This window comes from Oncorhynchus gorbuscha, linkage group LG04 (genome assembly GCF_021184085.1).
Source record: "Oncorhynchus gorbuscha isolate QuinsamMale2020 ecotype Even-year linkage group LG04, OgorEven_v1.0, whole genome shotgun sequence".
NCBI classification, from domain to species: domain Eukaryota; kingdom Metazoa; phylum Chordata; class Actinopteri; order Salmoniformes; family Salmonidae; genus Oncorhynchus; species Oncorhynchus gorbuscha.
This window is the reverse complement of record NC_060176.1, coordinates 65,802,225-65,815,693: the sequence shown is the minus strand read 5'-3', so window position 1 is coordinate 65,815,693 and position 13,469 is coordinate 65,802,225. Positions and strand designations below refer to the sequence as shown.

The 13,469-nt window shown below is 44.3% G+C and overlaps 1 protein-coding gene across 3 annotated transcripts in view; it reads right to left on the bottom strand.

Annotated features, from left to right (window-relative positions):
• LOC124034520 (tetraspanin-17) overlaps nucleotides 1-11,609 on the bottom strand; it is a 38,324-nt gene extending 26,715 nt beyond the window's left edge. Inside the window, exon 1 of one of the 3 annotated variants that reach the window (XR_006838580.1) lies at nucleotides 10,883-11,609. Coding sequence is in view for 1 of the 3 variants with exons in the window: in XM_046347828.1 (XP_046203784.1) it covers nucleotides 10,883-10,981 (99 nt within the window). In the remaining 2 variants the exon portion in view is untranslated. The remainder of the gene's footprint in view (nucleotides 1-10,882) is intronic. The other 2 variants (XM_046347828.1, XM_046347830.1) reach the window with 2 other exon arrangements.
• Between the last annotated feature and the right edge of the window lie 1,860 nt (nucleotides 11,610-13,469).

Genomic DNA, 13,469 nt, shown 5'->3' with positions numbered 1-13,469 from the left:
CGTAGGGGGTAAAACATACGACATTATAAATTCCATGTACACAAACAACAAGTGTGCAGTTAAAATGGGCAAAAAACACACACATTTCTTCACACAGGGTCGTGGGGTGAGACAGGGATGCAGCTTAAGCCCCACCCTCTTCAACATATACAGTGCCTTGCGAAAGTATTCGGCCCCCTTGAACTTTGCGACCTTTTGCCACATTTCAGGCTTCAAACAAAGATATAAAACTGTATTTTTTTGTGAAGAATCAACAACAAGTGGGACACAATCATGAAGTGGAACGACATTTATTGGATATTTCAAACTTTTTTAACAAATCAAAAACTGAAAAATTGGGCGTGCAAAATTATTCAGCCACCTTAAGTTAATACTTTGTAGCGCCACCTTTTGCTGCGATGACAGCTGTAAGTCGCTTGGGGTATGTCCCTATCAGTTTTGCACATCAAGAGACTGAATTTTTTTCCCATTCCTCCTTGCAAAACAGCTCGAGCTCAGTGAGTTTGGATGGAGAGCATTTGTGAACAGCAGTTTTAAGTTCTTTCCACAGATTCTTGATTGGATTCAGGTCTGGACTTTGACTTGGCCATTCTAACACCTGGATATGTTTATTTTTGAACCATTCCATTGTAGATTTTGCTTTATGTTTTGGATCATTGTCTTGTTGGAAGACAAATCTCCGCCCCAGTCTCAGGTCTTTTGCAGACTCCATCAGGTTTTCTTCCAGAATGGTCCTATTTGGCTCCATCCATCTTCCCATCAATTTTAACCATCTTCCCTGTCCCTGCTGAAGAAAAGCAGGCCCAAACCATGATGCTGCCACCACCATGTTTGACAGTGGGGATGGTGTGTTCAGGGTGATGAGCTGTGTTGCATTTTACGCCAAACATTTGCATTGTTGCCAAAAAGTTCAATTTTGGTTTCATCTGACCAGAGCACCTTCTTCCACATGTTTGGTGTGTCTCCCAGGTGGCTTGTGGCAAACTTTAAACGACACTTTTTATGGATATCTTTAAGAAATGGCTTTCTTCTTGCCACTCTTCCATAAAGGCCAGATTTGTGCAATATACGACTGATTGTTGTCCTATGGACAGAGTGTCCCACCTCAGCTGTAGATCTCTGCAGTTCATCCAGAGTGATCATGGGCCTCTTGGCTGCATCTCTGATCAGTCTTCTCCTTGTATGAGCTGAAAGTTTAGAGGGAAGGCCAGGTCTTGGTAGGTTTTTCAGTGGTCTGATACTCCTTCCATTTCAATATTATCGCTTGCACAGTGCTCCTTGGGATGTTTAAAGCTTGGGAAATCTTTTTGTATCCAAATCCGGCTTTAAACTTCTTCACAACAGTATCTCGGACCTGCCTGGTGTGTTCCTTGTACTTCATGATGCTCTCTGCGCTTTTAACGGACCTCTGAGACTATCACAGTGCAGGTGCATTTATACGGAGACTTGATTACACACAGGTGGATTGTATTTATCATCATTAGTCATTTAGGTCAACATTGGATCATTCGGAGATCCTCACTGAACTTCTGGAGAGAGTTTGCTGCACTGAAAGTAAAGGGGCTGAATAATTTTGCACGCCCAATTTTTCAGTTTTTGATTTGTTAAAAAAGTTTGAAATATCCAATAAATGTTGTTCCACTTCATGATTGTGTCCCACTTGTTGTTGATTCTTCACAAAAAAAATACAGTTTTATATCTTTATGTTTGAAGCCTGAAATGTGGCAAAAGGTCGCAAAGTTCAAGGGGGCCCGAATACTTTCGCAAGGCACTGTATATCAACAAATTGGCACCTGACAAGGCTAAATGGATTTTTATTGATGTATTATATTAAGTTAAAATAAGTGTTAATTCAGTATTGTTATCATTATTACAAATAATACAAATAAATGTTAAAAAAATAAAAAAAAACGGCAGATTAATCGGTATCGGCTTTTTTGGTCCTCCAATAATCGGTATCGGTGTTGAAAAATCATAATCGGTCGACCTCTACTCGGGAGTACACCAGAGTGAGTCCAGGTGAGGTATTAGCTGGAGATCAGACGTTAGTGTAGTCCCATCAAACTAATCCAGTGGGATTAGCGAGATAGAGCAGTTGAGTGAGCGTTTCTCTCTCTCTACCTCTCTTTCTACATCGCTCTCTCCCTCCATCTCTCTCGCTCTCCCTCCATCTCTCGCTCACTCTCTCACTCTCCCTCCATCTCCTGCTCACTCTCTCGCTCTCCCTCCATCTCCTCTCTCTCTCCCTCCCTCCATCTCCTCTCTCTCTCCCTCCCTCCCTCCATCCATCTCTCTCTCGCTCTCCCTCCATCTCCTCTCTCTCTCCCTCCCTCCATCTCCTCTCTCTCTCTCCCTCCCTCCATCCATCCATCTCTCGCTCTCCCTCCAGCTCTCTCTCGCTCTCCATCCATCTCTCTCTCGCTCTCCCTCCATCTCCTCTCTCTCTCCCTCCCTCCATCTCCTCTCTCTCTCCCTCCCTCCATCCATCCATCTCTCGCTCTCCCTCCATCCATCCATCTCTCGCGCTCCCTCCTCTCTCTCGCGCTCCCTCCAGCTCCCCCATCTCCACCTCTCTCTCCCCCATCTCCACCTCTCATCCCCCCCCATCTCCATCTCTCTCCCCCATCTCCACCTCTCTCTCCCCCATCTCCACCTCTCTCTCCCCCATCTCCACCTCTCTCTCCCCCATCTCCACCTCCTCTCCCCCCATCTCCACCCTCTCCCCCCATCTCCACCTCTCTCTCCCCCATCTCCACCTCTCTCTCCCCCCATCTCCACCTCTCTCTCCCCATCTCCACATCTCCACCTCTCTCTCCCCCATCTCCACCTCTCTCTCTCCCCATCTCCACCTCTCTCTCTCCCCATCTCCACCTCTCTCTCCCCATCTCCACCTCTCTCTCCCCATCTCCACCTCTCTCTCCCCATCTCCACCTCTCTCTCCCCATCTCCACCTCTCTCTCCCCATCTCCACCTCTCTCCCCATCTCCACCTCTCTCTCCCCATCTCCACCTCTCTCTCCCCATCTCCACCTCTCTCTCCCCATCTCCACCTCTCTCTCCCCATCTCCACCTCTCTCTCCCCATCTCCACCTCTCTCTCCACCTCTCCATCTCTCTCCACCTCTCCATCTCTCATGTTTGGGTGTATGTATCATAATCACACTGCGGCTAGGGATTCCATCCTATCTCCATGTGGACAGTAGGATTATAGACAGTTGGGGGTAGAAGCTCTCCTTAATCCATATGATCCTGTTAACCTACGCCTCAAGAGTGTGAGTGTGTGTTAACCTCAGTTTACCCAACCTTAACCCTAGGCTACACAACCAGTCCCATGCTCATCTCAGTGCTTTAAATAAACTAGGGAAGGGCCTACATACTAGACACTTTCATCAACAGATGAATGAATGACCTTTCAAAGCCAACCACTTCCATTGGTTATATACTCTGCTGATGATACGACACACACACACAAAAAGATTCACACATTCCCAATTCACCACATCTCATACTGTGCAATCAACATATCAAACGAGTGGATGTGTTATCTGGGTTGCAACAAACCACACAACTGCCTTTCCCAGGGACTAGACTACATTAAGATATTTACAGAGTTGTATAATGTTATAGTAGAGACCTGATATTTACAGAGTTCTGTAATGTTACAGTAGAGACCATAAGGTTCATGCAGATAACATCCAGGCTGCTCAGAAACTCTGGGCCTACATCTTCTTAACCATCTGGTAATTACAACCCTGTAAGGTTCGCAGAACATCTGAGAAGTAGAGTGAAAAACGTGATTAATTACGACGTGGATAAGAGACAGTCAGCTAATTCTGTTTACAAGCTAGATTAGTGGTTCTTAACTGGTTTATCCTCGGCACCCAAAATACAATCTGGAGAAAACGCTTTATATTTACGCTACATTGATAGTAAATGTAGCAATTACATAACAACAAGGGAACAACATTCTCACCTCTTTCATTGTCAATAATAAAATATTGCCCATATTCTTGCCGAAGTGGTTAGAGCGTTGGATTAGTAACCGGAAGGTTGCGAGTTCAAACCCCCGAGCTGACAAGGTACAAATCTGTCGTTCAGCCCCTGAACAGGCAGTTAACCCACTGTTCCCAGGCCGTCATTGAAAATAAGAATATGTTCTTAACTGACTTGCCTGGTTAAATAAAGGTAAAATTTAAAAAAAATTAAAAACTCACTTGAGACCAAAAATAAATCAAATCTACCAAAATGCCCTAGCCTTTTCTTCTGTTTGAAGAAAATTTGTTCAGAGATGAAATGATTTACAATCGTAAATTAACAATTATACACACTAACGTCATCATTCAAACAAATGTTATGTTTTTACTAAAAAAAAATGCGACCCACCAGCTAAGAATCGCTGAGCTAGACAGGTAGGTGTTATTTCTGGAAGTCAACAACTAGCCAAAATGACCATTAGAAAGAAATCTGGAGGCCGAGTAGGTCTCAAGTTAGCTAGCCTACTTCCTTATAGGTCTAACAGTTAGCCTAGCAGCATATTGGATGACTGTCGTTCATATTCCATTCACCCAGTTCAATGTAACATGGATAAGTTTAGGATACTAAATGATACTTTAATGTTCCCTATACCCATAAGGTTGCTACAACCCTAGACTACAAAAGGAGTTTCTATTGGACAAATTCAAAGATGTCCCGTCTCCTTCTGTTTAAGAAACAGTTGCAATAAAAATCGGAGGAATGAATGCACCCCTGAAGCACCGCACACACAGTTCAAATCAAATTGTATTGGTCACATGTGCCGAATGCAACAGGTGTAGCCTCTACAGTGAAATGCTAACTTACGTCCAAACAAAGCAGAGTTGAAAAAAATATACATTCTTTGAGTTAAAAGGAAATAGTATAAAAATTACATGGCTATATACAGGAAGTACCAGGTAATTACATGGCTATATACAGGAAGTACCAGGTAATAACATGGCTATATACAGGGAGTACCAGGTAATAACATGGCTATATACAGGGAGGTAATAACATGGCTATATACAGGGAGTACCAGGTAATAACATGGCTATATACAGGGAGTACCAGGTAATAACATGGCTATATACAGGGAGTACCAGGTAGTAACATGGCTATATGCAGGGAGTACCAGGTAATAACATGGCTATATACAGGGAGTACCAGGTAATAACATGGCTATATACAGGAAGTATCAGGTAGTAACATGGCTATATACAAGGAGTACCAGGTAATAACATGGCTATATACAGGGAGTATCAGGTAGTAACATGGCTATATACAAGGAGTACCAGGTAATAACATGGCTATATACAGGGAGTACCTGGTAATAACATGGCTATATACAAGGAGTACCCGTACCTAGTCAATGTTCAGGGGTACGAGGTAGTTGAGGTACATGTGGGAAGGGGTAAGTGACTAGGCAATCAGGATAGATAATAAACAGAGTAGCAGCAGCGTATGAAAGACTGTCTATGTCTGAGTGTGTGTGTCGTCGAAATGTGTGTTTGCATGTATGTGTGTGTTGGAATGTCAGTCTCGTGAGGGTGTGGGTAGTCTAATGAGTGTGTGGGTAGTCTAGTGAGTGTGTGGGTAGACATTGTAACATTGAAAAAATCAGAAACTATCTGTCCAAAACAATTTATCCATGCTTTTGTGAATTCTAGGTTAGACTACTGCAATGCTCTACTTTCCGGCTACCCGGATAAAGCACTAAATAAACTTCAGTTAGTGCTAAATATGGCTGCTAGAATCCTAACTAGAACCAAAAAATTTGATCACATTATTCCAGTACTAGCCTCCCTACACTGGCTTCCTGTTAAGGCAAGGGCTGAGTTCACGGTTTTGCTGCTAACCTACAAAGCATTACATGGGCTTGCTCCTACCTATCTCTCTGATTTGGTCCTGCCGTACATACCTACAGCCGTACATACCTACACGTATGCTACGGTCACAAGACACAGGCCTCCTAATTGTCCCTAGAATTTCTAAGCAAACAGCTGGAGGCAGGGCTTTCTCCAATAGAGCTCCATTTTTATGGAATGGTCTGCCTACCCATGTGAGAGACGCAAACTCGGTCTCAAGCTTTAAGTCTTTACTGAAGACTCAGCTCTTCAGTGGGTCATATGATTGAGTGTAGTCTGGCCCAGGAGTGTGAAGGTGAACGGAAAGGCTCTGGAGCCACGAACCACCCTTGCTGTCTCTGCCTGGCCGGATCCCCTCTTTCCACTGGGATTCTCTGCCTCTAACCCTATTACAGGGGCTGAGTCACTGGCTTACTGGTGCTCTTTCATGTCGTCCCTAGGAGGGGTGCGTCACTTGAGTGGGTTGAGTCACTGACGTGATCTTCCTGCATGGGCTGGCGCCCCCCCCTGGGTTGTGCGTTGGCGGAGATCTTTGTGGGCTATACTCGGCCTTGTCTCAGGATGGTAAGTTGGTCGTTGAAGATATGTGTGTGCTTTGGCAAAGTGGGTGGGGTTATATCCTTCCTGATTGGCACTGTCCGGGGGTATCATCAGATGGGGCCACAGTGTCTCCTGACCCCTCCTGTCACAGCCTCCAGTATTTATGCAGTAGTAGTTTGTGGAGGGGACTAGGGTCAGTTTGTTATATCTGGAGTACTTCTCCGGTCTTATCCGGTGTCCTGTGTGAATTTAAGTATGCTCTCTCTAATTTTCTCTTTCTTTCAGAGGACCTGAGCCCTAGGACCATGCCTCAGGACTACCTGGCATGATGACTCCTTGCTGTCCCCAGTCCACCTGGCCGTGCTGCTGCTCCATTTACAACTGTTCTGCCTGCGGCTATGGAACCCTGACCTGTTCACCGGACGTGCTACCTGTCCCAGACCTGCTGTTTTCAACTCTCTAGAGACAGCAGGAGTGGTAGAGATACTCTCAATGATCGGCTATGAACAGCCAACTGACATTTACTCCTGAGGTGCTGACCTGTTGCACCCTCTACAACCACTGTGATTATTATTATTTGACCCTGTTGGTCATTTATGAACATTTGAACATCTTGGCCGTGTTCTGTTATAATCTCCACCCGGCACAGCCAGAAGAGGACTGGCCAACCCTCAAAGCCTGGTTCCTCTCTAGGTTTCTTCCTAAGTTCCTGTCTTCCTGTTTCTACACCTGCATTGCTTGCTGTTAGGGGTTTTAGGCAGGGTTTCTGTACAACAATATCAGCTGATGTAAGAAGGGCTATATACATAAATTGGATTTCGTCTAGTGAGCGTGTGCGTAGAGTCTAGTGAGCGTGTGCGTAGCATCTAGTGAGCGTGTGGGTAGAGTCTAGTGAGCGTGTGGGTGGAGTCTAGTGAGCGTGTGGGTAGAGTCTAGTGAGCGTGTGGGTAGAGTCTAGTGAGCGTGTGGGTAGAGTCTAGTGAGCGTGTGGGTAGAGTCTAGTGAGCGTGTGGGTAGAGTCTAGTGAGCGTGTGGGTAGAGTCTAGTGAGCGTGTGGGTAGAGTCTAGTGAGCGTGTGGGTAGAGTCTAGTGAGCGTGTGGGTAGAGTCTAGTGAGCGTGTGGGTAGTCTAGTGAGCGTGTGGGTAGAGTCTAGTGAGCGTGTGCGTAGAGTCTAGTGAGCGTGTGGGTAGAGTCTAGTGAGCGTGTGGGTAGAGTCTAGTGAGCGTGTGGGTAGTCTAGTGAGCGTGTGGGTAGAGTCTAGTGAGCGTGTAAGTAGAGTCTAGTGAGTGTGTGGGTGGAGTCTAGTGAGTGTGTGCGTAAAGTCCGTGCAAAACAATGATTGCGGTTGGATGCCAAGCAGTGACCTTACCAAGCGGTGATGCAGCCAATCAAGATGCTCTCAATGGTGCAGCTAGCAGAACCTTTTGACGATCTAAGGACCCATACCAAATCTTTTTAGCTGAATTCGTTTTTTCAACATTTATTCTATTACAGACTTAATGCATACTTTTAAAATATAGTATGCGAGCTAAACATAAAAAATGTACAAATATAAACATTTTCCTTAAAGTATAGTTTTTAGAGATGACTAATGTTGCCGTCCACACTGAAATTAAAAAAATACTTAAATACATGTCATTTTGTCCTTGAAATGTTGTTGATCCATTTATGTAAATGTCATTTCAGTTTGTTTATTTTTAATGAATAAGCAAACATTTCTAAAAACCTTTTTTTTAATATAATATATACACACACACAAATACGGTTGAAGTCGAAAGTTTACATACACTTAGCAAAAATAGAGCTGTTTGGCCATAATGACCATCCTTATGTTTGAAGGAAAAACGGGGAGGCTTGCAAGCCGAAGAACACTATCACAACTGTGAAGCACAGGGGTGGCAACACATGCTGTGGGGGTGCTTTGCTACAGGAGGGATTGAATTAGATGGCATCATGAGGTAGGAAAATTTGGTAGATATATTGAAGCAACATCTCAAGACATCAGTCAGCAAGTTAAAGCTTGGTCGCAAATGCGTCATCCACATGGACAATGACCCCAAGGATATTTCCAAAGTTGTGGCAAAATGGCTTCAGGACAACAAAATCAAGGTATTGGAGTGGCCATCACAAAGCCCTGACCTTAATCCTATTGAAAATGTGTGGGCAGAACTGAAAGTGTGTGTGAGCAAGGAGGCCTACCAACCTGACTCAGTTACACCAGCTCTGTCAGGAGGAATGGGCCAAAATTCACCCAATTTATTGTGGGAAGCTTGTGGAATGCTACCCAAAATGTTAGACCCAAGTTAAACAATTTAAAGGCAATGCTACCAAATACTAATTAAGAATATGTAAACTTCTGACCCACTGGGAATGTGACTCGGGTACTTTGTTGAAGCACCTATGGCAGCGATTACAGCCTCAAGTCTTCTTGGGTAGGACGCTACAAGCTTGGCAAACCTTTTCTTTGGGAGTTTCTTCCATTCATCTCTACATATCCTCTCAAGCTACGTCAGGTTGGATGGGGAGCGTTGCTGCACAGCTATTTTCAGATCTCTCTCAAGAGATGTTTGATCGGGTTCAAGTCCGGGTTCTGGCAGGGCCACTGAAGGACATACAGAGACTTGTCCTGAAGTTACTCCTGCGTTGTCTTGGCTGTGTGCTTAGGGTCGTTGTCCTGTTGGAAGATGAACTTTCGCCCCAATCTGAGGTCCTGAGCACTCTGGAGCAGGTTTTTAATCAAGGATCTCTCTGTATTTTGCTCTGTTAATCTTTACCTCGATCCTGGCTAGTCTCCCAGTCCCCGCCGCTGAAAAACATCCCCACAGCATGATGCTGCCACCACCATGCTTCACCGTAGGGATGGTGGCAGGTTCCTCCAGGCGTGACGCTTGGCATTCAGGCCAAAGAGATCAATCTTGGTTTCATCAGACCAGAGAATCTTTATTATATTGAGTACATTTGTTTTATTTCATCTTTCCACCATACAAAATAGTCTGGGGAAAAGCCAGTCGTTAGTTCTAAGATTCTGAAGTTGCTAGCCAAATCGGCAGTTCGCTCCTTCTGGCAATTCTATTTGCAATTGGTGATATGCTAAACAAATCCTTGGCATGCAGCAATGCAGGCTAACTACTGCTCATTTGCTAGCTAGCCAACTAAAGCTAACACACAATCACATCAAGCAGCTCAAATGACAGCAAACTATGTACACTTTTGTTTGTTTACCTTTGTTTCTATTGTCATTTATTTGGATATCTATTGTAATGATCCTGATAAACGAATTTGCCTGGATCAGAGAAGCTGTCCGCCTCTTCACGTTCATATTTGCATGGCACGGTGGAGATCACACAAAAAAACGGAACATTTTCCACAGGTCAGAGAGGCAGACTGCAAAGTTTAGACAACCCCCAAATGTTGCAAACCAAATGCTAGTCTAATAGCATGGGGAAATATTATCTAGACACTTTTTACTATGGGAGATTAAGTTTATAAATTGACTGGCTGGAATGTGGGACAGTGGAAGAGAATTATTAAATCTAATAGAACTGTTCACAGGTATTACCTGAAGAATTCAGGGATTGTGGCACTATAACTCCCTGCTATCACCCAAACAACCAGTTTTATAATTACTACTTAGGCTTGCAACATGAAATAATGTCCCTGGCTAGTAGCCTATCAGCTCTTTGTGTGTGACCATGACAGTGTTGCTGACAATGGACTCAGTGGCTACTGTGTACTGTACACTAGCTCACTGTCTAAGCCATGCTTTAAGAGGTGTGTATGGGCGGAGTAGGTTAGCTCAGAGTGAGAGTGGCTATTGTATGAGGTTAACAGGCACGGATAGGACAGGCATTAAGGCAGTAAGAGTACAGAGACAGTTAGCTAGCTGTCTGACTCCAATAACCCAACACACATAGGCCTATACACACCCAAACCTACCCTACAAACAGCTATTCATCAGAACTATGGGGAGCACCCACCCACAGTGTAAGTTACTACCTACTATTGTTGGCATTCTGCTGTCCTACATTACTATCACATTAGGGCTGCTGGGAACCACACAATAGACTTCACACAAATAGGCACAATAATGCCCAATGAGTCAAATATTAGCAGATGGATGATTGATCATAAAACAGTTATATATATATATATATGAGAGAAAGAGAGAGAATTGGAACACATTCACCTGGTAGATGATCACTGTCAAGAAAGGTAGCTAGCGTCACCAAATCAATAACAGGAAATGATCTAAAGTGATCACTATCTAATGGGACTAACTTACTGAACAGTATTTTAGGAATTTATTCAATAAAGACCATCGGGATATAGTTTTAGGGCTAGGCGATCGAGCATAGTTTTAACTTGTTTAGTTAATTTTTGTCTCTTTTCGGGCAAGCACTAGAAAAACTCTTTGTTTAGAATAATTACATGCAGGTGTGAAATACCAAAATGTCAGCTACTTACCCAAAATATGATGTTAAAGCCAAACAAGAAATATTTGACAGTGCAGCTCACTTCGGCTCCTTTAAAATGCTGGCGTTTTTGACTGCTAACGTTACTCATCCTGTAAACGTCGAGGCTAACTAGCTAGCCAGCTAACAATGTAGTCGCCACTGGTTAGTTAGCTAACCTACAAATCACGACAAAAAAATGACAAAACTAACTACTATTTGTGTAACACACAAGCTAACTATCTCCACGAAACAACTTTGAGAAGAAAGAAAATTCAGCTAGCTAGCCAGCCAGCCAAATCACAAATACATCGCCGGCTAGCTAGTTAGCCTACGAGCTAACAACAGATCCAAAAAACACTTCTGGATGTGTAAACAAAATATACATTCATCTGCGGTACAACGTTACTCTCCATAACTAAACATATAGTTCAAAGCTATAAAAAAAAAATCCAAAGAATTACTTTGTTTTGTTGATTTTTTATATATATATAATCGATTTCTCCCGTTCATAGCATTTGGTTGTTTTACATTTCACCTTTTCTTGTTGACAACAACCGTCGTTGTCATATGAACAGAGCTGAAGAAACCCATCTGGACAAGTTGTATATCTAAGAGCGAGACCTGCACTGGGGGTTTATTCAGGGAACAGCACTGCTGCTTCCCCCCCACTGGTGCAGTACACAGACCAAACAGAACAATGGTGAATAATGAACATAGCCCTCTGAAAACAATTTAGCTATTTGTACTATTGTAAAGTGGCTGTTCCACTGGATGTCTTAAGGTGAATGCACCAATTTGTAAGTCGCTCTGGATAAGAGCGTCTGCTAAATGACTTAAATGTAATGTTAAATGTACAACATAAATAACGTACCAATAATAATTATGTACCAAGTAAGAGGCACTGGTAATTCTTGCATTTGTTATTTGACAGTGTAAAATGTTACTTTAAAAAAATAAAAATCATTACATGTAAACCTTGTACAACTACTAAACTAAAACAACAAAAATTAAGCAATACAGAATAAGAGATAAATATATGGGGGGGGTTGTGCTGTGGCTGTGAGCCTATCAGTGATAGTCTGGCTCACACTTAACTCCTCAAATCCTCCTGATGTCGGGGTCTAGAAGGAATGGCTCTTTGACCTTGTTGGCACAATGCATATATAATGAAGGGGGATGTGACTTTACTGCTTGGCTCCCTGTGTTTATTCTCACTCAAACACCCACAAAGCACAGCCACACACAGTACCCCGCTTCCATAACAACGGTTGGATTTGTCCCCCCCCCAAAAAAATGTATTTGATTTGAAACAACAAGTCTCAACCCCTTGAGGCAAAGGAAACATTTGAGAAAACCAATCAAACCCGTTGATCAATTTCTGAGTGTTGATTGCATTTAACAAATGGCCTCCATTCCAGAGTGTCACAGCTTTCCCAGTGCTGTGAGTCACTGTGGGTTGTGTCAGCCAGTCAGTGTCACAGCTTTCCCAGTGCTGAGTCAGTGTCACAGCTTTCCCAGTGCTGAGTCACTGTGGGTTGTGTCAGACAGTCAGTGGCACAGCTTTCCCAGTGCTGTGAGTCACTGTGGGTTGTGTCAGCCAGTCAGTGTCACAGCTTTCCCAGTGCTGAGTCAGTGTGGGTTGTGTCAGCCAGTCAGTGTCACAGCTTTCCCAGTGCTGAGTCAGTGTGGGTTGTGTCAGCCAGTCAGTGTCACAGCTTTCCCAGTGCTGAGTCAGTGTGGGTTGTGTCAGCCAGTCAGTGTCACAGCTTTCCCAGTGCTGAGTCAGTGTCACAGCTTTCCCAGTGCTGAGTCAGTGTGGGTTGTGTCAGCCAGTCAGTGTCACAGCTTTCCCAGTGCTGAGTCAGTGTGGGTTGTGTCAGCCAGTCAGTGTCACAGCTTTCCCAGTGCTGAGTCAGTGTGGGTTGTGTCAGCCAGTCAGTGTCACAGCTTTCCCAGTGCTGAGTCACTGTGGGTTGTGTCAGCCAGTCAGTGTCACAGCTCTCCCAGTGCTGAGTCACTGTGGGTTGTGTCAGCCAGTCAGTGTCACAGCTTTCCCAGTGCTGAGTCACTGTGGGTTGTGTCAGCCAGTCAGTGTCACAGCTTTCCCAGTGCTGAGTCACTGTGGGTTGTGTCAGCCAGTCAGTGTCACAGCTTTCCCAGTGCTGAGTCAGTGTGGGTTGTGTCAGCCAGTCAGTGTCACAGCTTTCCCAGTGCTGAGTCACTGTGGGTTGTGTCAGCCAGTCAGTGTCACAGCTTTCCCAGTGCTGAGTCACTGTGGGTTGTGTCAGCCAGTCAGTGTCACAGCTCTCCCAGTGCTGAGTCACTGTGGGTTGTGTCAGCCAGTCAGTGTCACAGCTCTCCCAGTGCTGAGTCACTGTGGGTTGTGTCAGCCAGTCAGTGTCACAGCTTTCCCAGTGCTGAGTCAGTGTGGGTTGTGTCAGCCAGTCAGTGTCACAGCTTTCCCAGTGCTGAGTCACTGTGGGTTGTGTCAGCCAGTCTATATCAGTGATTCCTGACCTGTCCATATCTGACCTGTGTTGTACTGCAACCTGGTGTTATGTTAGATTACTGCAGATGGAGATACTGGACATTAAAAC